We start from the raw sequence: 25,773 nt of genomic DNA on the forward strand, positions 1-25,773 counted from the left end.
GCCTCACACAAGTCCATTAACCTCTAACATGGAATTGTCCAATAGTTTTCCGTTGCAAAGCGTTACCCGTTGCTATATTTTTTTTGGTGCACTGCCTCTTATTCCTAATTTCTTAAATGAACACACAGACATATGGCTTGACATTCAGTTCAAATTTGACTAAAACCATTATTTCGATAAGTAAATTCACACTATTTCATTCTTCTGCTAGAGGAAATAGTCTGGTAAAAAATCTGGTTGTTGGTTCTTTTAGTCATGTTGCCACAGACGAGACCAGTCATTAATTCTGTTATGCAAAAGGTCTAGTCGTCTGTTCACGAGTGGTTGCTATGCAGGCTGAGTAAAGTTAATTTCACTTGCTAGCTAGCAAGCCAACTTCAGCACCTGGAATGACAGTAAACTATTCGCATTTCCGTTAGAGCTTTGTGTTTATTGACATTTTCAAAGATGTTAATGTGTGAATTGCTCTGGCTCAGAAAAAGTAAATTTCTCTTCTGGACACTTCACTATGAATGCTACAAGGGAGATTGCTAGAGCGATGAGCTAAGTAAAGCCCCCCCGTGGCCAAACCCTCCCCTTACCCGGGCGACACTGGGCCAATTCGCCCGTCGCCCAATGGGACTCCCGATCATGTCCGGTTGTGATATAGCCTGGGATCGAACCCGGGTCTGTAGTGACCCCTCTAGTACTGCGATGCTGTGCCACTCGGGAGGCCCCAAAACACCGTTGTTCTAAACAGTGCAGGACACTTGCCAAGTGCAAAAATGGAAAAGTGCAAAAATATAAATGCTACATGCAACCATTTCTAAGATGTTACTGAGTTAAAGTTCATATAAGGAAGTCGGTCAATTTAACATGACTGGGAATACAGATATGCATCTGTTGGTCGCAGATACCTTAAATAAAAAGGTAGGGGCGTGGAGCCGAAAACCAGTCAGTATCTGGTGTGACCACAATTTGCCTCATGCGGCGTGACACATCTCCTTCACATAGTTGATTATGCAATTGATTGTGGTCTGGGGAATGTTGTCCCACTTCAATGGCTGTGCAAAGTAGATGGACATTGCCGGGTAGGTGAGTAATACAGGCCATGGAAGAATTGGGACATTTTCAGCTTCCAGGAATTGTGTACAGATCCTTGTGACATGGCTGTGTATTGTCATGCTGAAACATGTGGTGATGGCAGCGGATGAAGGGCACGACAATGGGCCTCAGGATCTCGTCACGGGTATCTCTGTGCATTCAAATTGCAGTCGATAAAATGGAATTGTGTTCGTTGTCCGTAGCTTATGCCTGCTCATATCTTAACCTCACCACCACCATTGGAGACTTTGTTTACGATGTTGACATCAGTAAACCTCTCACCCACACGTCTGCCATCTGCCCGTTACAGTTGAAACTGAGATTCATCTGTGAAGAGCACACTTCTCCAGTTTGCCAGTGGCCGTCTAAAGTGAGAATTTTCCAACTGAAGTTGGCTGCGACTCCGAACTGCAGTCAGGCCAAGGCCCTGGTGAAGACGACGAGCATGCAGATTATCTTCAATAAACCTCTTATGGCTGCATCCCTTTGTTCTCAATTTCCGCATGAAGACATACCCTAATCTAACTGCCTGTAGCTCAGCCCCAGAGGCAAGGATATGCATAATATTGGTATCATTTTAATGGAAACATTCTGAAGTTAATTGTTAATTGAATGTAGGAGAATATAACACAGTAGATCTGGTGGGAGAAAAGAGAAAGAAAGAGCATACGTTTTGTTTTTTATTGTTGTAGCATCATCTTTCACATGTACTAGAATAGCCACACAGTCACATAGGATGCTGGAGATAATTTTGATGGATAACACAAGAGGGCAACTGTAGGTGTGCAAAGTTTCCGACTGATAACTTCAGGAATGGGTGAGCTACATGACATTTAGCATGAAGTCACCCAGGTGTCCCACACAAGTTGCCCAAATGTACCCAAGTGGCCGAATTGGTAAAATGACCTATATACAACAGTGCAAATAACTATATACAACATATCAAAAAGAAATTCTAACACACACACACAAAATAAAAAAAGTAAAAATATATATTAGAAAATACATGTTTAAAAAAAACAGTACACCCTTTGGAAGTCCTCTACACAATATTTTGCTGCCTGTGCCATAGCAGTCTCTTTCTGATGTAAAGTAGAGGCAAACTGAACAAGTGGTGCAGTTCATGCGACATAGAACACAACGACGCCTCCATGCTGTGCCCTTTTGGCCCTGAGGCACAGTCATGCCTGTAGTAATGAACTGTGGCATATGAACACCACTGGGGGCAGAGGTAGAGCGGGCAGCTTGGCACCGGGGGCTCCCAGTCGGAGTCGCTATCACTGAAAGAAAACATAAAAAAATATTTATATTGTATGAGCCTTTTATCATCACATAGAATAAACAGATATGTATTGTATAGAGCAGAGGGAACAGTCACTAAGGTGAAGTGCTGTTCCATTCAACTCCGGCCATTGTTGTGGGCCTGCTCTCCCCTGAACAGCACCCAATGGCTATTTCATATGGAAATGGAGAGGAGTATCAGGCGCAGTGGCCATGTGTGTGTTTGCTGTTCTACTGCATTTCATTTGAATAAAAAAAATTGAAAATATAACCTGACATGGAAAATATATATATACACTGCTCAAAAAAAATAAAGAGAACACTAAAATAACACATCCTAGATCTGAATGTATGAAATACTCTTATTCTTATTGAATATTTTTTTCATTACATAGTTGAATGTGCTGACAACAAAATCACACAAATGATCAATGGAAATCCAGTTTATCAACCCATGGAGGTCTGGATTTGGAGTCACACTCAAAATTAAAGTGGAAAACCACACTACAGGCTGATCCAACTTTGATGTAATGTCCTTAAAACAAGTCAAAATGAGGCTCAGTAGTGTGTGTGTGGCCTCCACGTGCCTGTATGACCTCCCTACAACGCCTGGGCATGTTCCTGATGAGGTGGCGGTTGGTCTCCTGAGGGATCTCCTCCCAGACCTGGACTAAAGCATCCGCCAACTCTTGGACAGTCTGTGGTGCAACGTGGCGTTGGTGGATGGAGCAAGACATGATGTCCCAGATGTGCTCAATTGGATTCAGGTCTGGGGAACGGGCGGGCCAGTCCATAGCATCAATGCCTTCCCCTTGCAGGAACTGCTGACACACTCCAGCCACATGAGGTCTAGCATTGTCTTGCATTAGGAGGAACCCAGGGCCAACCACACCAGCATATGGTCTCACAAGGGGTCTGAGGATTTCATCTCGGTACCTAATGGCAGTCAGGCTACCTCTGGCAATCACATGGAGGGCTGTGCGGCCCCCCAAAGAAATGCCACCCCACACCATGACTCACCCACCACCAAACCGGTCATGCTGGAGGATGTTGCAGGCAGCAGAACATTCTCCACGGCATCTCCAGACTCTGTCACGTCTGTCACGTGCTCAGTGTGAACCTGCTATCATCTGTGAAGAGCACAGGGCGCCAGTGGCGAATTTGCCAATCTTGGTGTTCTCTGGCAAATGCCAAACGTCCTGCACGGTGTTGGGCTGTAAGCACAACCCCCACCTGTGGATGTCGGGCCCTCATACCACCCTCATGGAGTCTGTTTCTGACCGTTTGAGCAGACACATGCACATTTGTGGCCTGCTGGATGTCATTTTGCAGGGCTCTGGCAGTGCTCCTCCTTGCACAAAGGCGGAGGTAGCGGTCCTGCTGCTGGGTTGTTGCCCTCCTACGGCCTCCTCCACGTCTCCTGATGTACTGGCCTGTCTCCTGGTAGCGCCTCCATGCTCTGGACACTACGCTGACAGACACAGCAAACCTTCTTGCCACAGCTCGCATTGATGTGCCATCCTGGATGAGCTGCACTACCTGAGCCACTTGTGTAGGTTGTAGACTCAGTCTCATGCTACCACTAGAGTGAAAGCATGTGGCAAAAGGTCGCAAAGTTCAAGGGGGCCGAATACTTTCGCAAGGCACTGTATATCTGTGAATCCAAATGTGCACTTCACGTTTCCAGATCACAAAAATCATGTCATATAGTGTCAAATTTTATGATCACAATGTTTTTATGTGGTCATACCCTGGTTTGTTTTGAACAGAATGTTTGTTCATAAGAAACTCAGCCGCTGCACGTGCACGTGATATGCACACATGACTCCTTTCTATGTGCACCAATATTTCGATCCGTTTCTCTGAATTGCTTTGTGAAAGCCTAAAACATTGCATGAAGGTATTTCATAACTTAGCTAGTCATGTTGGAAATGGAACAAGCTTTCAAATCATGCCACCTGACCCAGATTGGGATTTAGAATGGAACGCTTTTGGACTACAGTAATTGTGTGATGGGGGATGCAGGGTTGTGTTCCAAATGAAAAAACAAGGTAACACTTTTTTGTATTTTTTTCAGCATATTTTAAATAACTTGTAGAAAATACACTTTATTTCACAGACATAAAAAATGATGACCATCCTGTGTCACTTTTCTTGGACTAAGAAAATACACTTTATAAGTGTCAAGAAGCATTATGACCACCATAAACATATAAGCCAGATAGGCCTATCACGTACATGACCTTAAGTCAGTCATCAGTCAACAAGAGGGTGTCTTGTCCTGCTCCTTAAATCTTTCCCTTCATTCATCCTATTCATCAGCAATAGAGCATTGGGGTAGATGCACTTCTGACATCAGTGTGTGTGCAATTACTATGATAATGTAATATTGTCTTATGGTTCATAAAATGTTATATAGCATGAACATACTGTTAACAAGTAGGCACTGGTGTAATGGAATGTTTTGCCTTCTGTGGTAGGTTTTATGGGTTTTGACACTCGTCTGTAGGTCATAACCAGCCATACAATAAGGCCTGTCACAACAGGTCTAAATAAATCATGACAGTGTTCTAACTAGAGGTCGACCGATTATGATTTTTCAACGCCGATACTGATTATTGGAGGACCAAAAAAAGCCGATACCGATTAATCAGACTTTTTTTTTTAGAATTTGTATTTATTTATTTGTAATAATGACAATTACAATACTGAATGAACACTTATTTTAACTTAATATAATACATCAATAAAATCAATTTAGCCTCAATTAAATAATGAAACATGTTCAATTTGGTTTAAATAATGCAAAAGTACAATATGTTCCATGTAAAATATGTGCCTTGTAAGAAAGGTAACGTTTCAGTTCCTTGCTCAGAACATGAGAACATATGAAAGCTGGTGGTTCCTTTTAACATGAGTCTTCAATATTCCCAGGTAATAAGTTTTAGGTTGTATTTATTTTAGGAATTATAGGACTATATCCCTCTATACCATTTGTATTTCATTAACCTTTGACTATTGGATGATCTTATAGGCACTTTAGTATTGCCAGTGTAACAGTATAGCTTCCGTCCCTCTCCTCGCTCCTCCCTGGGCTCGAACCAGCAATACAACAACATTTAGCGCGCGCTAACTAGCCAGCCATTTCACTTCGGTTACACCAGCCTCATCTCGGGAGTTGATAGGCTTGAAGTCATAAACAGCGCAATGCTTGACGCACAACGAAGAGCTGCTGGCAAAACACACGAAAGTGCTGTTTGAATGAATGTTTATGCGCCTGCTTCTGCCTACCACCGCTCAGTCAGATACTTGTATGCTCAGTCAGATTATATGCAACGCAGGACACGGTAGATAATATCTAGTAATATCATCAACCATGTGTAGTTAACTAGTGATTGATTGATTGTTTTTTATAAGATAAGTTTAATGCTAGCTAGCAACTTACCTTGGCTTACTGCATTCGCATAACAGGCAGCCTCCTTGTGGAGTGCAACGAGAAAAAGGCAGGTCGTTATTGCGTTGGACTAGTTAAGGTTGCAAGGTTGGATCCCCCGAGCTGACAAGGTGAAAATCTGTTGTTCTGCCCCTGAACAAGGCAGTTAACCCACTGTTCCTAGGCCGTCATTGAAAATAAGAATGTGTTCTCAACTGACTTGCCTAGTTAAATAAAGATTAAATAAAGGTGTAAAAAATTAAATAAAAATCGGCAAATCGGCGCCCAAAAATACCGATTTCCGATTGGTATGAAAACTTGAAATCGGCCCTAATTAATCGGCCATTCCAATTAATCGGTCGACCTCTAGTTCTAACCATGTTATGACAAGTTATATTAGCGGTTATGACAAAGTGTTACCAAGCACTGTGTGTCTGCTCTAGTTTCTCAATGGCACAGCTAGTAGAGCTCAAAGTAACTTATAGTTGAATACTCTTCTTTGAGTCATAAGTGCATTAAAATTGCTTGTGTGTGGCAACTTGCACCTACACCACATTTTCCAGGAGTAGTCTTATCATGTTACTGAATGTATCCAGAGTGTATTCTGGTTTCTTTATCAAGAAATATGTGAAAAGTACAGGAGATGAAAAAATCAGCAGTGTCATATTTGGATTGTCTTGTGTCAGGTGAACTGTTATGTCCAACTTTGGTCTAATAATTTCCCCATTATCTCCAAACTGTTCCCTTTCAATTGCTACAATGGTTGTCCATATGCTCTTCATTTCTTTCCTGTAAGAAACATTTCAATTTAGCCTTATCCAAATAGGCCAAATCCAACGAGTGTTAAGGTGATTTGGGCTGAATTGGCTGATTTTTGCCTCAGTTTTCCTCCTTGTCATTAAGAAATGCAACTGAAAAGAGATTTGAGACTTGGAGGCGGGCTTTTATGTGTGTTTCTTCGCAGATGGGATGTGTTCGTACATTCTCTCTGGAAACAGTCACTCACTGGTCTAAACAACTTAAACAGTCTTAGCAGCTCTGTTATAGCAAGTAAAGTGGTCAAGTGAGGTTTTCTCTCATTTGTGTCTGGAGGTAAGTTAGCCAACTTGAGCCAATTAGCTTTTGTGGTTCACTGATGTTGTGATAATCAGATGTTACAGGAATTCAATTCCTACATGTTTTAATACCCAATTAAATTCAACACTCTGTCCACTTCTAGGAATTTGTAAGACTCTTATTTGCATAAAATGGACAGAGACCAGTCTCAAAATCAATCAGCAGCGTTTATTCTCGAGAGTACTGAACATGATGCAGTTTACCACAGGTTATAAACTGAAATTGACGTCATTAGTTTTCGAACTGTCCCGTCTCTTCTCCACCCTGGTACAAAGGCAGTATCTCAAGCCTTCCCACATCGTCCCACCAATTTAATATAATATAAGTCTTCCTGTGTAGATAAGCATTCTAGCCAGTCTGACGATAAATTCATTCATTCATTTCTACCAAGGAACAGTCAGTCATTGTTCTAATTCTTGATTATATTTACACACATTATATTCAGTACTAGGATTAAAATAAAATTCATACATCTATACAGTAACATAATAGTATTCTGATTATTCAGTCCTGATTGAAATGTTTACATAATTAGTCATTATTGATAAAAAAATCCCTTAACATCAGAACACTCCTTTTCAGCCGAAGCATCCGGTCTGAGACCATGGTAAAGTTAGAGGTTTTCAACCGTTAAAGTTAGTTTTTCACGACCGTTCCTTTTAAAAATATTTTCTCTCTCTACCCCTCCCTCTCCACCCTGCCCCTCCCTTCTCAGATCTACTACACAGGGAAGTATCAGAGCCTTGGCATCAAGCAAGGTGGTCCATCGGCAGGTAAATGGGTGGAGCTGCCTGTCACCAAGTCCCCTAAGATCATCCAGTTCTCGGTGGGCCATGACGGCTCACACGCCCTGCTTGTGGCCGAGGATGGCAGCGTGTTCTTCACCGGCTCTGCCAGCAAGGGAGAGGATGGAGAGTCCAGTAAGTATGGATGAGGACACACACCTACACAGACGAGAATACGCATGGATGTGATTCAAAATGGCGCCGACGGATATGGCTATTGAGTTACTTTTTTTTCATGTTTATCTTTACTTTTTTGTACAGAAAGTTCATACTATTATCACATGACCACCATGTACTTCTGGACATCAGATCGACAGTTGGTAACCTTGATTTCGAATTCAACATAGACTCAGATGTTCCCTTGTTTATGCCTTTGTGTTATGGGCTACCAAAACGCTGCAGGTGTAGACGCCATAGACGAGCCGGCTTCCTTGTGAGACTGAGATGAAGAGAAAATCGACTGGCACTCCCCTTTGTTCTTTTGTAAACGTCTAGTCAATCGAGAATAAGATAAGAGGCTCTTGAACAAAGCTCTTGCATCAGAAAAACTTGAAAAGCAACAATATTGTATGTCTTGCAGAGATGTGGATGGATGACTATACATAGAACTCAGTGGTTTCTCCATGCAGCGGCATGATTGGACAAAGGCGGCCTCGGGCAAGTCCAAAGGGGGTTGGGTGTGCCTCTTCATAAACAACAACTAGTGCGATGCTTCCGTTGTGAAAAATCTTAAGCTTTTGCTCACCTGATAAATAATACCTCTAGGTAAGCTGCATAATCTACCGTAATTTTCACGAATGTCTAAATCCCTCATAGAACCTACACTGCTAAGGCACTCAACAAACTATATAGGGCCATAAAAAAACAAGAAAACCACACAACCAGAGGCAATGTTTCTGGTGGGTGGAGACTTTAAAGCTGGGAGACTTAGAACCGTTGTACCTCACTTTTACCAACACGTCTCCTGAGCCACTAGGGGTACTAAAACTCTAGACCACTTTTATTCTCCCCACAGAAACGCATACAAGGCCCTCCTTTCAGCAAATCTGTCACGATGCTATTCTCCTTTTTCCTGTTCACAAACAAAAGCTCAAACAGGATGTACCAGTGATGCACTCAATACAGAAGTGGTCCAATGTAGCAGACGCAAGGCTACAATACTGTTTTGCTAGTACAGACTGGTCATTTATGAACATTTGAACATCTTGGCCATGTTCTGTTATAATCTCCACCCGGCACAGCCAGAAGAGGACTGGCCACCCCTCATAGCCTGGTTCCTCTCTAGGTTTCTTCCTAGGTTTTGGCCTTTCTATGGAGTTTTTCCTAGCCACCGTGCTTCTACACCTGCATTGCTTGCTGTTTGGGGTTTTAGTCTGGGTTTCTGTACAGCACTTTGAAATATCAGCTGATGTAAAAAGGGCTATATAAATACATTTGATTTGATATGTTCCAGAACTCACCCAATAGCATTGAGGAGTTTAACACTTTATCAGTCACAGGCTTCATTAACAAGTGCATAGACAACGTCGTCCCTACAGTGACTATACAAACATATCCAAACCAAAAACCATGGATTACAGGCAATATCCACGCTGGGCCAAAGGCTAGAGCTACTGCTTACAAGAAACGGGACATGGACACATGCAAGAAAGCCCACTCCGACCTCCGAGACATCAAACATGCTAAAGTACAATATTGGAGTATGGTGGAATTTAATTACACCGGCTCTGACGCAGGGCTTGCAGGTCCTATCGGATTACAAAGGGAAACCCAGTCGTGAGATGCCCAGTATTGGAGTCCCAAACGAGCTAAGTGCCAGAAAACACTGAGTCTTGCATGAAAGCCCTTTTTCCAAATGACCCCGCTCTCCGTGGCCAATGTGAGTACAACTTTTAAACAGGTTAACGCTCGCAATGCCACCGGGCCAGACGGAATACCAGGGCACGTTCTCGAAGCATTGGCAGACCAGCTGGTGAGTGTCTTCACTGACATTTTCAATATCTCCTTGTTCCAGTCTGTAAACCCAACATGTTTCAAACTGTTCACAATAACTCTAAGTTAACCTAGCTAAATGACCATCACCAGCATCTGTAATTATGAAGTGCTTTAAAAAGCTGGACATGACACAAATCAACACCATCTTCCCAAACACACTGGACCCACTCCAATTTAATACCGCCACAACAGATCCACAAATGACACACTTTTCTTATTTTTTTTACCCCTTCTTTCTCCCCAATGTCGTAGTATCCAATTGTTTTTAGTAGCTACTATCTTGTCTAATCGCTACAACTCCCGTACAGGCTCGGGAGAGACGAAGGTTGAGAGACTAAGGTACCCAACCAAGCCGCACTGCTTCTTAACACAGCGCGCATCCAACCCGGAAGCCAGCCGCACCAATGTGTCGGAGGAAACACTGTGCACCTGGCCCGCCACAGGAGTCGCTGGTGCACGATGAGACAAGGATATCCCTACCGGCCAAACCCTCCCTAACCCGGACGACAGGTTTGTGCGTCGCCCCACGGACCTCCCGGTCGCGGCTGGCTGCGACAGAGCTTGGGCGCGAACCCAGAGTCTCTGGTGGCACAGCTGGTGCTGGTACAACGCCCTTAACCACTGCGCCACCCGGGAGGCCCTAATGACACAATCTCAATTGCACTTCACACTGCTGTTTCTCATCTGGAAGAGGAGAAATAACTACGTAAGAATGCTATTTCCAGAATAAAGCTCGGTGCACCAAGTTTGCTGACGACACAACGTTGGTAGGCCTAATCACCGACGGCGATGAGACGGTCTACAGGGGGAGGTCGGAGACCTAGCAGTGTGGTGCCAGGACAACAACCTCTCCCTCAATGCCAGTAAGCCCAAGGAGCTGATGGTGGACTGCAGAAGAAAGGGGAGATCACTCCCCCATCCACATCAATGGAGCTGTTGTGGTGTTATGATTAGGGTTAGAAGGCCTTCAAGTTCCTCTGTGTCCACAACACTAAGAACTTAAGACAAAAAAAAAAAAAAGATTAATTGTTGGGCCGCGGGTGTGAAATATTCAGCTACTGGCAACTACTGGCATTACACATCTGGCTAAAAGAATACTGAACCTCTGCTGGAGTCACTTTTATTGATAACTTCTGGAAACAGAAGATACTCTACAGGAATGACGGAGTCCATCCAAATCATCTTTGCGCCCGGATTCTCCACGCATTTCAAGGCTGCGTTAAAACAATTACTGGTAAATTATCCAAGACCAGCTCAGTTCAATCCCTACCGTTGTGACAATGAGTCATCATAATGCTGCATCAAATGTACATGATCTTAGGGGCATTGGCCAACAATGTAAGTGATTTAGTTTATGTTCCCCTAATTGCACCGAATACATCTGCTTATCCTACAGCTACTGTAAGCAGTAATCATCAGCCAGAGTTACACAACCAGAGTTACACTGTTAGCACTAAGGCAGTGTGCAATAGTAGGAAGCCCATTCTGGTGGGAAGCTGCTATAGACCACCAAGTGCTAACAGTCAGTATCTGGATAGTATGTGTGTGATTCTTGATAATGTTCAGTTGAAGTCGGAAGTTTACATTCACCTTACCCAAACACATTTCAACTTAGTTTAAAAAAAAAAAATTCTGACATTTAATCCATGTAAAAATGCCCTGTCTTAGTCAGTTAGGATCACCACTTTATTTTAAGAATGTGGAATGTCAGAATAATAGTAGCAAGAATTATTTATTTTAGCTTTTATTTCTTTCATCACATTCCCAGTGGGTCAGAAGTTTACATACACTCAATTAGTATTTGGTAGAATTGCCTTTAATTGTTTAACTTGGGTCAAACATTTCGGGTAGCCTTCCACAAGCTTCCCACAATAAATGAATTTTGGCCCAATCCTCCTGACAGAGCTGGTGTAACTGAGTCAGGTTTGTAGCCCTCCTTGCTCGCGCACACTTTCAGTTCTTCCTACAAATCTTCTATAGGTTTGGGGTCAGGACTTTGTGATGGCCACTCCAATACCTTGACTATGTTGCCCTTAAGCCATTGTGCTACAACTTTGGAAGTATACTTGGGGTCATTGTCCATTTGGAAGACCCATTTGAGATCAAGCTTTAACTTTCTGGCTGATGTCTTGAGATGTTGCTTCAATATATCCACATAATTGTCCTGTCTCATGATGCCATCTATTTTGTGAAGTGCATCAGTCCCTCCTGCAGCAAAGCACCCCCACAGCATGATGCTGCCACCCCCGTGCTTCAAGGTTGGGATGGTGTTCTTTGGCTTGCAAGCCTCCCCCCTTTTCCTCCAAACATAATGGTCATTGGTCATTATGGCAAAACAGTTATTTTTGTTTCATCAGACCAGAGGACATATCTCCAAAAAGTATGATCTTTGTCCCCACATGTGCAGTTGCAAACTACAGTCTGGCTTTTTTATGGCGGTTTTAGAGCAGTGGCTTCTTCCTTGCTGAGCGGCCTTTCAGGTTATGTCGATATAGGACTAGTTTTACTGTGGATATAGATACTTTTGTATCTGTTTCCTCCAGCATCTTCACAAGGTCCTTTGCTGTTATTCTGGGGTTGATTTTCACTTTTCGCACCAAAGTACGTTCATCTCTAGGAGATAGTGTCTCCTTCCTGAGCGGTATGACAGCTGCGTGGTCCCATGGTGTTTATACTTGCGTACTATTGTTTGTACAGATGTGCGTGGTACCTTCAGGCATTTGGAAATTGCTCCCAAGGATGAACCAGACTTGTGGAGGTCTACAATTATTTTTTTGTCAGGTCTTGGTTGATTTATTTTGATTTTCCCATAATGTCAGAGGCACTGGGTTTGAAGGTAGGCCTTGAAATACATCCACAGGTACACCTCCAATTGACTCAAATGATGTCAATTAGCCTATCAGAAGCCACTAAAGCCATAACATCATTTTCTGGAATTTTCCAAGCTGTTTAACCTCTCTGGGATTTGTGGGACGGTAGCGTCCCACCTCTCCTACAGCCAGTGAAATTGCAGGGCGCCAAATTCAAAACAACATATATCCCATAATAAAAATTCCTCAAACATACAAGTATTTTACACCATTTTAAAGATAAACTTTGTGTAAATCCAGCCACAGTGTCCGATTTTCAAAAAGGCTTTACGACGAAAGCACACCAAACGATTGTTAGGTCAGTACCTAGTCACAGAAAAACACAGACCACTGATAATCTCCCTCGATCTGGGGCTCCACGCAAGATCTCACCCCGTGGGGTCAAAATGATCACAAGAACGGTGAGCAAAAATCCCAGAACCACACGGGGGGACCTAGTGAATGACCTGCAGAGAGCTGGGACCAAAGTAACAAAGCCTACCATCAGTAACACACTACGCCGCCAGGGACTCAAATCCTGCGGTGCCCGACGTGTCCCCCTGCTTAAGCCAGTACATGTCCAGGTCCGTCTGAAGTTTGCTAGAGAGCATTTGGATGATCCAGAATAAGATTGGGAGAATGTCATATGGTCAGATGAAACCAAAATATAATTTGTGTTTGGAGGACAAAGAATGCTGAGTTGCATCCAAAGAACACCATACCTACTGTGAAGCATGGGGGTGGAAACATCATGCTTTGGGGCTGTATCAATCATTTATTTATTAACTAACTAAACAATCACAGAAGTGCACACACATATGTGCCCTAGTGTGCTAAACCGGCATGCCGGCTTGTTAGACAAAGGGAAATGGGGGTCGACTGAGAAGACAACACACAGTTGATAATTATAACAATTGAAAGTGATCCTTTGCACATGAACGCTCCCTCATTAGGGAATAATTGCAATCAATATATATATATATATATATTTACGCTCAGTGTGTCATCTTAAACGCTGTTGAAAAGTTTGTTTGGTCTGTTGGGAAATTCTCAAGGTGGGGGTTTTATTCGGAAGAGCAGAAAAAGCTGTCTCATGACGCCAAGTCCTGGCTGTGTTCATGGGGGCGTACCAGTGACTTAAGTGAAACTTTACACACAAATACAATTCTCTCACATTACATCATTACATAAGATCCCATAATTTCACAAATCGTTTAATCTTTCCTCATTCATCCTGTACAGCAATTAGATCCAAGCCTCATAACTGAGGCTATTATATAAACAGCGTTATGGTAATTGGGCCGTATTGTCTCTCATGAGTTTCACAAAATTTTTCCAAAATGGACCAGTTCATAGCTGGATTCTTCACCAATCTTTTATACCTTCTCCAGAACAGAAATGTTTTTCGGACCTCAAGTTCTGTGAGCTGAAAGAAATTCCTTTGTTCTCCCTATGAAAACTTCTCTCTCTCTCTCACTACTGTGGCCATGAGGAGAGATTCTCATCCATGAATTTATGACCTGAGGTCGCAGCAGCCTGAGTGTAGGAGACAGAGGGGGATGGGCTTGCTGTACTCAAAGAGGGCAACGTCATGACACTGGCTATCATCAAGCTGCCCACTCAGAAAAAAACATCAAACTATAACCAGTGCCTGCAACTTGGATCAGGTTGTCAGCCAACCTACCAGGTTAGTTACAAACAGCACAGGAATGAAATCATCAACATGTATTGATCACTTCTTTACTAACGCTGCAGATATTTGCTTTAGAGCAGTATCCAAATCCATAGAATGTAGTGATCACAATATAATAGCCATATCTAGGAAAGCCAAATGCTGGGCCTAATATAGTGTATGAGGTCATACAATAAGTTTTGTAGTGATTCATATGTTGATGATGTAAAGAATATTTGCTGGACTGTGGTGTGTTATGAGGAGCAACCAGACGCTGCACTTGACGCATTTATGAAACTACTTATTCCAGTTACTAATAAGCATGCACCCATTAAGAAAATGACTGTAAAAACTGTTAAATCACCTTATAGATTGAAGATTAATTGAAACATTGTATGGTTGATAGGGATGAGGCAAAATGCATGTCAATTAAGTCTGGCAGCCCAACTGATGTATGTACTGCAAATTAAGAAATAATTTGTCTAAACTAAATAAAAATAAACTAAACTATGAAACATATATAATTATATAAAGAATGATAGTAAAAAGCTTTGGGGGACCTTAAATTACATTTTTGGAAAAAAGCCAACTCGGCTCCATTTATTGAATCAGATGGCTCTTTCATCACAAAGCCCACTGAGATTGCAAACTACTTTAATCACTTTTCATTGGCAAGATAAACAAACATGCCAGCAATAAACGCTGACACTACACATCCAAGTATATCGGACCAAATTATGAAAGACAAGAATTGTACTTTGAATTCTGTAAAATCAGTGTGGAAGATGTGAAAAAATTGTCAATCAACAATGACAAGCCACGGTGTTCTGACAGTCTAGATGGAAAATTACTGAGGATAATAGCAGACGATATATCCTATCCTGTTTGCCACATCTTCAAGTTAAGCCTACTAGAGAGCGTGTGCCCCTAGGTCTGAAGTGAAGCTAAAGTCATTCCGCTACCCAAGAATAGTAAAGCCCCCTTTTCTGTCTCAAATAGCCGACGAATCAGCCTGTTTCCAACCCTTAGTTATCTTCTTGAAAAAATGGTGTTTGGCCAGATACAACGCTATTTTACAGTAAATAAATTGACAACAATTCCAGCATGCTTATAGGGAAGGACACTCAAGCACATCACTTACACAAATGACCGGTTGTCTGAGAAATTGATGATAAAATTAATGTGGGGGCTGTCTTGTTGGACTTCAGTGCGGCTTTTGACATTACCGATCATAGTCTGCTGCTAGAAAGATGTATTTGTTATGGCTTTTCACCCCCTGCTATAATGTGGTTAAAGAGTTACTTTGTCTAACAGAACACAGAGGGTGTTCTTTAATGGACGTTTCTCAAATATAATCCAGTTAGAATCAGGAATTCCCCAGGGTAGCTGTTTAGGCACCTTGCTTTTTTCAATTTTTACTAACGACATGCCACTGACTTTGAGTAAATACAGTGTGTCTATGTATGCGGATGACTCAACACAATACACGTAAGATACTACAGCGACTGAATTGACTGCAACCCTCAGAGCTGCAGTTAGTTTCAGAGTGGGTGGCAAGGAATAAGTCAGCCCTAAATATTTATAAAACGAAAAGCATTGTTTTTGGAACAAAACCCTCACTAAACCCTAACCTCAACTAAATCTTGTAATAAATAATGTGGAAATTGAGCAGGTTGAGATGACTAAACTGCTTGGAGTAACACTAGATTGTAAACTGTCATGGTCAAAACATATTGATGCAGTAGTAGCTGAGATGGAGAGAAGTCTGTCTGTAATAAAGTGATGTTCTGCCTTAACAACACTATCAACAAGGAAGGTCCTGCAGGCCCTAATTTTGTTGAACCTTGACTACTGTTCAGTCGTGTGGTCAGGTGCCACAAAATGACGTAGGAAAATTGCAATTGGCTCACTTGGATGTACACAGAGAGCTAATATTAACAATATGCATGCCAATCGCTAATGGCTGAAAGTGGAGGAGAAATTGACTTCATCACTACTTTCATTTATCAGAGCTATTGACATGTTGAATGCACCGAGATGTCTGTCTAAACTACTGGCACACATCTCGGACACCCATGCATTCTCCACAAGACATGCCACTTGAGGTCTCTTCACAGTCCCCAAGTCCAGAACAGACTATGTGGGGACTGTGAAGCAACACAAACATCGTCACTCACACAGACACACAGGCACACGCACTATACATACACATGGATTTAGTACTGTAGATATGTGGTAGTGGTGGAGTAGGCACCTGAGGGTACACAGTGTGTCGTGAAATCTGTGAATGTATTGTAAAGTTTTCAAATTGTATAAACTGCCTTAATTTTTCTGGACCCCGGGAAGAGAACAAATAGCAAAAGGTCTGAATACTTATGTAAATAAGGTATTTCTGTTTATTTTGAAAGAATTTCCAAAACCTGTTTTCTCTTTGTCATTATGGGGTATTGTGTGTAGATTGAGACAATAAAACAACTTACGATAAGGCAGTAACGTAACAATGTGGAAAAAGTCAACGGATCTGAATACTTTCCGAATGCACTATATACCGACACAACACAAATACATACACTGCCAGTCAGAAGTTTTAGAACACCTACTCGCTCAAGGGGTTTTCTTTATTTATACTATTTTCTACATTGTCGAATAATAGTGAAGACAAAAACGATGAAATAACACATGTAATCATGTTGTAACCAAAGAAATGTTAAATAAAAAAAGATCTTATGATAGAGATTCTTCCAATAGCCACCCTTTGTCTTGATGACAGCTTTGCACACGCTTGGCATTCTCTCAACCAGCTTCATGAGGTATTCACCTGGAATGCACTTCAATTAACAGGTGTGCCTCCTTAAAAGTACATTTGTGGAATTTCTTTCCTTCTTAATGCGTTTGAGCCAATCATTTGTGTTGTGACAAGGTAGGGGTGGTAAAAGACCAAGTCCATATTATGGCAAGAACAGCTCAAATAAGCAAAGAGAAATGACAGCACATCATTACTTTAAGACATGAAGGTCAGTCAATCCGGAAAATGTCAAGAACTTTGATAGTTTTTTCAATTGCAGTAACAAAAACCAAGCACTCTGAAACTGGCTCTCATGAGGACCACCACAGGGAACAGAAGACCCAGAGTTACCTCTGCTACAGAGGATAAGTTCATTAGAGTTACCAGCCTCAGAAATTGCAGCCCAAACAAATGATTCAGTGTTCAAGTAACAGACACATCTCAACATCAACTGTTGAATTGCTGCAAAGAAACTACTAAAGGACGAAGAAGTAAGAAGAAGAAGAAGAGACTTGCTTGGACCAAGAAACACGAGCAATGGACATTAGCCCGGTGGAAATGTGTCCTTTGCTCTGGAGTCCAAATTGGAGATTTTTAGTTCCAACCTCCGTGTCTTTGTGAGACGCAGTGTGGGTGAATGGATGATCTCCACATGTGTATTTCCCTCATTGAGGAGGAGGTGTGATGGTGTGGGGGTGCTTTGCAGGTGACATTTTGATTTATTTCGACTTCAAGGCACACTTAACCAGCATGGCTACCACAGCATTCTGCAGTGATACGCCATCCCATCTGGTTTGCGCTTAATGGGACTATCATTTGCTTTTCAACAGGACAATGACCCAGTACACCTCCAGTCTGTGTTAGGGCTATATGACCAAGAAGGACAATAATGGAGTGCTGCATCAGATGACCTGCCCTCCACAATCCCCTGACCTCAACCCAATTGAGATGGTTTGGGATGAGTCGTTTCGCGTAATGAAGGAAAAGCAGCCAACAAGTGCTCAGCATATGTGGGAACTCCTTCAACACTGTTGGAAAAGCATTTCAGGTGAAGCTGGTTGAGAGAATGTGCAGAGCTGTCATCAAGTCAAAGGGTGGCTATTTGAATAATCTCAAATCTAAAATATATTTTGATTTGTTTAACACTTTGTTACTACATGTGTCCATATGTGTTGTTTCATAGTTTTGATGTCTTAACTTATTCTACAATGTTAAAAATAGTACAAATATAGAAAAACCCTTGAATGAGTAGGTGTTCTAAAACTTTTGACCGGTAGTGTACAAACACACTTTTACTCTCATTATAATGATGCTCTATTCTTTATTTTACTTGTATTATTATATATCCTGGTGGCTAGTCACTTTACCCTTCATGTGCATATCTACCACAAATACCTCTTACCCCTCCCTACACATTGATCTGGTACTCAATAGGCCACAGAAGCTTCCACACAAAACCTCTAGATGCTGTTTTCCATTGTGCCCTTTGATTAATTACTGGTGATAATTGTAGAACTCACCATTTGTGTATTGTTTCAAAAGGTAGCTTGGTTTATTTACAAAGCTCTCCTGCAGAAACACTCGTGAAGGTCAAAACAATAGACAAGAGCACAATATTGGATAGTGCTAGAGGTTCCAAGGGTGGCTTTAGAGCTGCTTTTGGTTTTTATCTTCCACAAATGTGGAATGTGTTGCTGGGAGGGTCAGGATTGAATGCCTGTTGGCCTTTAGGGATTTTAAAACATTAGTGGGAATGTTAGTGGAACATTTATTTTTTATGATCATGTTTTGTAATTTAGTCTTTTAGTAGTTGTGTGTTTGTATTGAGCAGGGTTCATTTGAAAAAGAGGCTTGGGCTCAACATGACACCCTGTTTAAAATAAAGGTTAATAAAAGTCCCCATACATAGCACCATCCTGGTATATTTTATTCCTCTTGTGTTACTATTTGTTTTGTTGGTAAGGGCTCGTAAGCAAGCATTTCACGGTGAAGTCAACACCCCTTGTATTCGGCTCATGGGACAAATACATTTTTTTAAATTATATTTGACATCTACACATGGATGAGAACAGACATTGCTTTCACACACACACAACAAGAAAAATAACATTGTGTCTTTTGGTAAGGATGACAGTCTTCAATGAGAAAAGCACAGTATTCAGAATAAATTCCAACTATCACATTGTCATGGCATGGAGACATCTGTTTTATCTTTACGGTCTACTCTCCAGCCAAAAGCCGGCGCCAACCGAAGCCCTACAAGCCCAAGAAGATGATGAAGCTGGAGACCAAGACGGCGGTGAACACGGCCTGCAACAACGGCAGCAGCGGCATAGTCACCAAAGATGGAGAGCTCTACATGTTCGGCAAGGACGCCATCTACAGCGACAGCACCTGTGAGTGGGGTAGAGACAGGGGAACAGGTTTATTTTGGGTTGCGTTGGTTAGTGCAAATGTTCACAATTGTTAATGTGCGTTGGTGATGCTGATGTGCTTGAGTGGGAAAGATGAGCTTTGTCTGGGTAGTGTTCATTCGTGCAAATGTTCACAAATGGAAAAATATTAGGCTGACATATTACAATGTGGCTATCAAAGACAGCTTTATAAAGCCTTGTTGGTTTGATAATGGTCTTTTATAGCCTGGAAATTCAGACTGAATTCTGCTCCGTTAAGTGGAACGTAGCATGATTGGGTTGGGATTAGGCTAGGTCTTTTACAGTAGCAGTACAGTAGCAATGTGTTCTGCTGTCTCTCTTGTGCCCCTTCCAGGCCAGGTGTCAGACCTGAAGGGTCACATTGTAACCCAGGTAGCCATGGGGAAGGCCCACACTTGTGTCCTGACTAAGAGTGGAGAGGTCTGGACGTTTGGGGTGAACAACAAGGGCCAGTGTGGCCGAGAAACAGGGGTCATGAACCAGGCAGGGAAAGGTAACATGCATGATGGAACCACATACACTATGCGCATGCACACGCATACACAGATGCACGCACGAGCACACAAAATACCCCCCAATGCAAACATACTTTACTATACCATATGCACACATCAACACAGACCCAAACATTTGGGGCATGTATATTTTCTGTATTTTGCATGTATCACCCATGTGTGAAAAACGCACTTTAAATATAATAAACATATCTTCTCTACACCATGTAGCATTTGGTATTGAGAGTATGGCGACCGCCATGGATGAGGACCTGGAGGATGAGCTGGAGGAGAAGGAGGAGAAGAGCATGATGTGCCAGTCGGGCATGCACAAGTGGAAGCTGGACCAGTGCATGGTGTGCACTGTGTGTGGAGACTGCACCGGCTACGGACCTGGCTGTGTCAGCAGCGGACGGCCCGACAGAGTACCCGGAGGGTAATGCTGGGCATAAACTACATGACTTCTAAAATCTTAACAACTTAACAACATTTCCGGATGTCACATATCTTTCATTCCGTCTATCCCATGTTTCTCGGTTGTCGTAGGAAGAAAATGCAAACAGTAGAATATGGATATGATTTTATAGAATTATCTTTTTGGTGTCATGGAAGGACGCAGCTGCGTTCTCGCCACAGCTCCGCCAACCTGTCCTCCATCACCTCGGTCCACACGTGCTGTTGCTTTCCTCTTCGTCATCATTGTTTTAGTCTCACATGCTGAGAGCTCACTGGCTATTGGCAAGCCTTTCCCAATCCCGTCATAACTCTGCTTCTACTACAAGATGCACAAGCAAAATTTATGACATTGCCAGTCATCGGACAAGGGTCTGGAGAATGAAACAGCTGCGTGTCCTTGACTCACTCAAGCTATGCGAGTCCCGGCATACTGATCCTAGCAAAAGCTAACATGAACATGAAAATCAGTCTGGGAAAATTTGACGAAGAGGGAGACTCACTCACTCACTCACTCACTCACTCACTCACTCACCCACTCACCCACTCACTCACCCACTCACTCACTCGCCACATGAGAACACACACCATTCGCTAGTTGCGGTATCTTTGTTAAGAGAACGTACATTTGTTTGGGTCTAAGTTAGGGCTGACCCCATTTAGTCGACTGGTTGATTGTTTGGTCGATAGACTGTTGGTCAACCGAGATTCACTGGCGCGAAACTCTGAGGGCCAAGAATATTTTATACAATGTTGCAAGTTTCGGGCCAGACCAAGTTAATACAATAGATGATGCAATGTTTCAAGTTTCTTGCAGACAGGCCATGCAATGTCATTATTAGGATATTTGTTTTTAGCAGGATATTTTCTATCTGCGGGCTGCTATGTTTTTATTTGTTGGCTTTATGTATTCAGGCTATTTTTACATATTGGCAATGGCAATGGAAGTTACTTTTAGATTTGTAACAATTTCATTTAGATAGAATTTTGATTAATCACATGACATTGATGTTGAGATATGAAGACGTTATTAAAAATGTAATTAAACTGTTCCATGAAATTGTGCATATGAAAACCATAACTGGCAGTAGAAATGGTAGGATAACTTGGCACTCCAAATGGAAAAGGTTGCCGACTGCTGGTGTAGCCTATTACTGGCAACTTCAGGAGCATAATGGCAGAATCTGTGAAGGTCAGCAGCATGGGGATGAGGGTCGGGAACAGGTTCTTCTGGTTAGGCTATGTGCTCGCAGTGCTTAAAGCATCAGACAAGCTCAGTAGTCTATATATAGTTAATTTTATTCAAACATAGTGTGGGAAAATACACGTTTGAATATTTCAACCAATATTTTATTTTTTTGTTGGGACAGCCCTAGTCTAAGTTAATGGTTAAGTCTATTTGCTATTTCTAGTGCTCAGGGATCTGTCTTTACTAAGCAGTATTGCAGAGTCAGAATGCTGATCAGATGCACTAATATTTGTTTCTCTATGTGTTTGTATGATTTTGTTTGTCTTGTGTCTTTGTGGATGTCTGAGTTTGCTTGTGTTTATTTTGATGTTTGTCTCTCTGTATGTGTGTATGTCTACTTGTGTAATTTGTTGTGTGTGTATCTCTCTCTCCCTCTCAGTATCTGTGGCTGTGGTTCGGGGGAGTCTGGCTGCTCAGCGTGTGGCTGCTGTAAGGCCTGCGCCAGGGAGCTGGATGGACAGGAGGCCAGACAGAGGGGCATCTTTGACGCTGTCAAGGAGATGATACCACTAGACCTACTACTAGGTATAACACGCAATAACAATAACAGTTGCTCAATATACACCACATGACCAAAAGTATGTGAACACCTGTTCGTCGAAAATCGTATTCCAAGGTCTTGGGCATTAATATGGAATTGGTCCCCCCTTTGCAGCTAGAACAGCCTCCACTCTTCCGGGAACGCTTTCCACTAGATGTTAGGACATTGCTGCAGGGACTTGCTTCCATTGAGCCACAAGCATTAGTGAGGTCGGGCACTGATGTTGGGGGATTAGGCCTGGCTCGCAGTCGGCGTTCCAATTTATCCACTGATCTCTGATCTCGACAAACCTTTATGTATAAACCTTGCTTTGTGCTCAGGGGCATTGTCATGAAAGGGCCTTCCCTCAAACTGTTCCCACAAAGTTGGAAGCACAGAATCGTCTAGAATGTCATTGTATGCTGTAGCGTTAAGATTTCCCTTCACTGGAACTAAGGGGCCTAGCTCGAACCATGAAAAACTGTCCCTGACCATTATTCCTCTTCCACCAAACCTTACAGTTGGCATTATGCATTATGCATTGGGGCAGGTAGCGTTCTCCTGGCATAGCAGAATCCACTAATTTGTAGAGGTGTCCACATACATTTGTATATGTAGTCTATCTGCATCTTCCGGTTTGATGTATTCATTTGCAAACAGTCATGACCCACAAGGCAGCAATGTTGTCTGCTTCTTTTATTTATCTTTTGTCTCAGTCATTCCATGTCAGCACATTGCTTAAACATTGCTACATGTCTCACACAGTGTTTTCCCTAGACCAGGAGTGGGTTAGTTAAAAAACATGTAGTCGGTTGCTTAGTTCATAGACTATATATATTTGTTATTGATTGATAATATAGGTCAGTCTAAATCCAGGTAGGAAGTGGTAGAAAGTTATAAAGAAATTTCTTCCATCGCAGTATTTTCAATTGAGCTATTAGCAGCGCTATTTAGCAAATTTGGTTGATTTTGTGGTGTCAAAACAGTGAGCTTATTAATATTCTTCATCAAAAGTATGGGCAAAATGGAAATATTGACTATAAAAAAGATTGGAATGTTCTCGTCATATAATTGCTACATTTGTATCCAAGATGGCGTAGCAGTGTGTTTGTCTTATCCTGTGTAAATAGTTTTTTTGTTGTTGTCGTATATACTTATTTTAATCTCACTTTCTATCTACAAACTAAATATACTTTCCTGCAACCCGCCTCACCCAATGAGGTACGGATCTGCTATTTTTATTCCTTATAACTCAAAACTTCATCAGGAGCTAGCCAGCTAACTAGCTACTAGTGATCAGTTGTTGTTAGCCATGGCTAGCGGCCTTCACCTTTAGCTCGGACACCTGCCAGCTTTAGCTTGGACAATACCGATATCAAACCAGAGCATTTCGGACTGCTTCTCCCTACCACATCGCCAGATTCCTGCCGCAAGCTCTGGGCCATTACACCGGATCATCGCAGCTAGCTAGCTGCAACCGAGTGGCTACTGTTAGCTAACGCCTCTGTCCTGAAGCGAGCACTAGTTAGCCTTGAATTAGATTTGAGCTTGGCCTATATACCAGCTCATTCTTGGGCTACAATACCTCTTTTGCCAATTGGCCTGGACACTTCGTTGTCGACGGAGCCCCGCCGATCCATCACGACTGGCCTGCCAACGTAATCGTCCGATGTGGTTTCAACTGGCTTTTCCGTTGCGGTGTTGCCGAAGACCCATCCGCCATCCCCGGCCCGCTAGCTTTCTGAACGCTGTCTCCTGCTCGCCTAGCGTAGTAGCGACTGCTGAACTGCTCCCTGACTCCCCTATTGCTGCTCATTAGACCCTATGATCACTCGGCTACACAGCTGATGTCTGCTGGGCTGTTCACTAACGCGGTACTTATTTTGGTTTATCTGTCGGCCTCAGCCTCGAACTCAGGCCCTGTATGTACCAAATGACACGCTCTGTCCATTCATTGCCATTTTCCCATTGTTGTCTTAGCTCTCCCGATCAACAACCGTGATTGCTTTATGTCCGTCTCTAATGTCAATATTCCTTGTCTACCGCTTTCTCGGTTAGTTCTCATTGTTTTATTTCACTGTAGAACCCACTGTCCCGACCAACATGCCTTAGATAGCTCTTTTGTCCCACCCCCCACACATGCGGAGACCTTACCTGGCTTAACTGGTGTCCCCAGAGATGCAACCTCTCTCATCGTCACTCAGCGCCTAGGTTTACCTCCACTGTACTCACATCCTACCATACCCTTGTCTGTACATTATGCCTTGAATCTATTCCACCACGCCCAGAAGTCTGCTCCTTTTATTCTCTATTGCCAACGCACTAGACGACCAGTTCTTAGAGCCTTTAGCCGTATCCTTATCCTACTCCTCCTCTGTTCCTCTAGTGATGTAGAGGTTAATCCAGGCCCTGTAGCCCCCAGTACCACACCTATTCCCCAGGCGCTCTCATTTGATGATTTCTGTAACCGTAAAAGTCTTGATTTCATGCATGTTAACATCAGAAGCCTCCTCCCTAAGTTTGTTTTATTCACTGCTTTAGCACACTCCGCCAACCCTGGTTTCCTAGCCCTGCCTGAATCCTGGCTTAGGAAGGCCAAGAAAAATTATTACATTTTCCATCCCCAACTACAACATTTTCCATCAAGATAGAACTGCCAAAGGGGGTGGAGTTGCAATGTACTGCAGAGAGAGCCTGCAGAGTTCTGTCATACTCGCCAGGTCTGTGCCCAAACAGTAAGAGCTTCTACTTTTAAAAATCCACCTTTCCAGAAACAAGTCTCACTGTTGCCGCTTGTTATATACCCCCCTCAGCCCCCAGCTGTGCCCTGGACACCATATGTGAATTGATTGCCCCCCATTTATCTTCAGAGTTCATACTGTTAGGTGACCTAAACGGGGATATGCTTAACACCCCGGCCATCCTACAATCTAAGCTAGATGCCTTCAATCTCACACAAATTATCAAGGAACGTACCAGGTACAACCCTAAATCCGTAAACACGGGGCACCCTCATAGATATAATCCTGACCAATTTGCCCTCTAAATACATCTCTGCTGTCTTCAACCAAGATCTCAGTAATCACTGCCTCATTGCCTGCACCCGTAACCCGTCCGCGGTCAAACGACCACCCATCACCACTGTCAAACGCTCCCTAAAACACTTCAGCGAGCAGGCCTTTCTAATCGACCTGGCCCGGGTATCCAACTACGTCATCCTGTCAGTAGAGGATGTCTGGTTGCTCTTTAAAAGTGCTTTCCTCACCATCTTAAATAAGCATGCCCCATTCAAAAAATGTAGAACTAAGAACTTACCCCTACCCCGGCCAACAGCTCTGCACCCCCCACAGCAACTTGCCCAAGCCCCCTCCGCTTCTCCTTCACCCAATTCTGGATAGCTGATGTTCTGAAAGAGCTGTAAAATCTGGACCCCTACAAATCAGCTGGGCTAGACAACCTGGACGCTCTCTTTCTAAAATTATCAACCCCTATTACTTGTCTGTTCAACCTCTCTTTCTTATCGTCTGAGATCCCTAAAGATTGGAAAGCTGCTGCGGTCATCCCCTTCTTCAAAGCGGGAGACACTCTTGACCCAAACTGTTACAGACTCATGTCAATTCTGC

At 42.7% G+C, this 25,773-nt stretch overlaps 1 protein-coding gene across 1 annotated transcript in view; it reads left to right on the plus strand.

Annotated features, from left to right (window-relative positions):
• Positions 1-25,773, plus strand: part of LOC139380072 (E3 ubiquitin-protein ligase MYCBP2-like) — a 275,571-nt gene that overhangs the window by 80,292 nt on the left and 169,506 nt on the right. Inside the window, exons 12-16 of the mRNA XM_071122535.1 lie at positions 7,629-7,833; positions 19,231-19,395; positions 19,769-19,927; positions 20,160-20,364; positions 22,010-22,155. Coding sequence (XP_070978636.1) covers positions 7,629-7,833; positions 19,231-19,395; positions 19,769-19,927; positions 20,160-20,364; positions 22,010-22,155 — 880 coding nt within the window. The remainder of the gene's footprint in view (positions 1-7,628; positions 7,834-19,230; positions 19,396-19,768; positions 19,928-20,159; positions 20,365-22,009; positions 22,156-25,773) is intronic.

The sequence above is a fragment of the Oncorhynchus clarkii genome, chromosome 22, assembly GCF_045791955.1.
Source record: "Oncorhynchus clarkii lewisi isolate Uvic-CL-2024 chromosome 22, UVic_Ocla_1.0, whole genome shotgun sequence".
NCBI lineage: Eukaryota > Metazoa > Chordata > Actinopteri > Salmoniformes > Salmonidae > Oncorhynchus > Oncorhynchus clarkii.